The 2,629-nt window shown below is 40.7% G+C and overlaps 1 protein-coding gene across 1 annotated transcript in view; it reads left to right on the forward strand.

Annotated features, from left to right (window-relative positions):
* Nucleotides 1-150: 150 nt before the first annotated feature.
* LOC101851878 (DNA damage-regulated autophagy modulator protein 1) overlaps nucleotides 151-2,629 on the forward strand; it is a gene marked incomplete in the record, with an annotated part of 16,323 nt that continues 13,844 nt past the window's right edge. Inside the window, 1 exon segment of the mRNA XM_005102510.3 lies at nucleotides 151-823. Coding sequence (XP_005102567.2) covers nucleotides 762-823 — 62 coding nt within the window.

The raw sequence follows: 2,629 nt of genomic DNA on the forward strand, positions 1-2,629 counted from the left end.
CACACACACACAAGGGAGAAAGATGAGGACGACAGATGTTTGATAGGAAAGAAGGAGAAAACCCCACACCAGAGCACCCGCCCACCACCCACCGACTAGTTCAAATCAATTCTTTTTTTATTCCTGGATACCCGGAGGTGTCATCTCTGACTCGGAGTTTGGCGTGTAATGACCCTCTATCCTTCACGGTCGCTCGCGAGCTACCGTTGCATTCTGCTTTATCCAGGCTAGTCTATGTTTTTATGTTGTCCATCCTTGTTACTCAGTGTCTTCCCCTGTTCCCCTGGCTCTCCTGCCCCACGTCCTCCCTGATATGCCTGATGAATAAAACAATAAATATAATTCTTGTTTTGACCTCTTGCACGTACAGATTGTCCACATCCTGCCCCACATCCTCCCTGATACACCTGATGAATAAAATAATAAGTCTTGTTCCCACCTCTCGCACTTAGATCTACAGATTGTCCACATCCTGCCCCACATCCTTCCTGATAGTATACCTGATGAATAAAACATTCATTCTTGTTTTGACCTCTTGCACTTATAGATGTCCACATCCTGCCCCACATCCTTCCTGATAGTATACCTGATGAATAAAACATTGATTCTTGTTTCGACCTCTTGCACTTACAGATGCCCGCATCTCCTCAAGATGACGTCAGAAACAAGCGAAGTGATGGTGTGAGCTCTGTCCAAACTTCAAACACGACTCCCTTGTTTTAGCTGGGCTACTTCGTAACAGACGAAAGAAAAAAACAAACATGAGGGGCGATGTTATAATTGTGGTTTTGGCAGTTTTCTTGCCAACCAGTTTCGTCACCACGTAAGAGTTACACATTATTATATTATTATTCATTTGTCTCATTGTCTTTGTCCATCATAGACATAACATTATACTCCTAGACCTAGACTGTGAACTATTCAGTGGCCGAGTGAGTTATGAGTTCAGACTCAGGTTAAATGTCAAACAAGTGTCGGTGACACACGGTTTAGATGGGTGGTCACTGGGGTGTGTCCTTAAGCAAGACAAGATAACCCAAGCTAAAAAAAAAGAGTAACTAACAAAATATTTTAAAAAACATCCAAAGCTTTAAAAGTGCTGCACAGTGGCGACCAACAATTACATGTTTGTAAGATTGTTCGGAATTGGTGTAATATCGTGTACTTGCTGTTCTTTCAGTGTTTGTTTGTGTATTTGGTGTAGTTATGTATGTCTGTTTACCTTTGTTGTAGCCCCCATACTTTCCCACCAGGATCAATAACGTGTGGTGGGAGGTTGGCGGGTGCTCTGGTGTGGTTTGGTTCTTCTATCCTATCAAACATTTATCGTCTTTATTTCCCCTTCTTTTTTGGGGTGTTTGTTACTCTCTTGTAACACCTCTAATCTTCGGCACTTATATGACCTTATTGCGTTGCACGTGCTGTAAAACTCTAACTAAAACTAAAATAACGTGTCGTTTCTTATTCCTTTTTTTCCCTCTATCATCGCCGCTGCCCTTCGCTCTCTGTTAAAACTTGTGTAGCGTGCGTACTATGGGCCACGCCAATACAAGCACTTGAGGGGAAAACCGAAAACACCAATCTCGCTGTTGTCAAGCGTATGTCACATCACAACACCCCCCCCCCCCCCAAAAAAAAAAAAAGCCCCCCAAAAAACCACCCCTTCCTTGCTCCTCATTTGACTCACATGGTACACATCACGGTGAACCGGAAATGCGTCAGAAGGCAAATATTTATACTAAAGACTTTTTACTCCCAAACAAAAGTCATGTTGTCAATACGCTAGATCTACCCTAGAATTACAAAGTTCTGTTTGCTCAGTACTTAGTTTTGAGAAATGTAACGTTTAAACTTTTGGGCTTCTCAACGTGTCAAGCTTTTTCGAATGGAATTCTATAACTATCTTGATAACAACTCTGAATAGTCTTACGATTTTGATAGAGCAGATGTAACGTATAGTTCATCATGGTCTCAGTAACTCAAAACGGCCAAAAATATCAGATAAAACTTTGTAATTCTAAGGAAGCGAGTATGCTTGATCTGAAGGAGGTAATGCATTAGAAAGCAAGATCTGAGTCATTTTAAATCAATAAAAGTCTATGATGGCTATAGAAAATAACTGCAAGATGTTAGTTATGTAATAATTTGTCCGTTGAGAGGGGGAATGACGTTGCCAAACCTCTTTAATTCAAACAAAACAGCACGGTAGCCTACAGTGCATTTTTATTCCCATAAACTGGGTGGCTTTCAGATCCAGATCTGCTCAACTGCTCAATTCTCTATTTGTAATAAGGTATTTAATCCATCTCTCTCTCTCTCTCTCTCTCTCTCTCTCTCTCTCACACACACACACACACACACACACACACACACACACACACGCACATACACAACATACATACACATGCACACACACACAGACACACACAATACTCAAGGTAAATAAAAACATTTCTTTTAAACAGTGTAGACACATTAGTTTATACACATAATATCAAATACGGAATACGTATATTCTAGACATAACAACCTTTCACACACCTGGCAAACATATTATTATTAACGACTTTTTGCTTCCCATAAATGTTGACAGTATGCTTGATCTGAATGAGAAAGTAGGTTGTGGGGG

Source organism: Aplysia californica, unplaced genomic scaffold, assembly GCF_000002075.1.
Source record: "Aplysia californica isolate F4 #8 unplaced genomic scaffold, AplCal3.0 scaffold00328, whole genome shotgun sequence".
Classification (NCBI taxonomy): Eukaryota; Metazoa; Mollusca; class Gastropoda; order Aplysiida; family Aplysiidae; genus Aplysia; species Aplysia californica.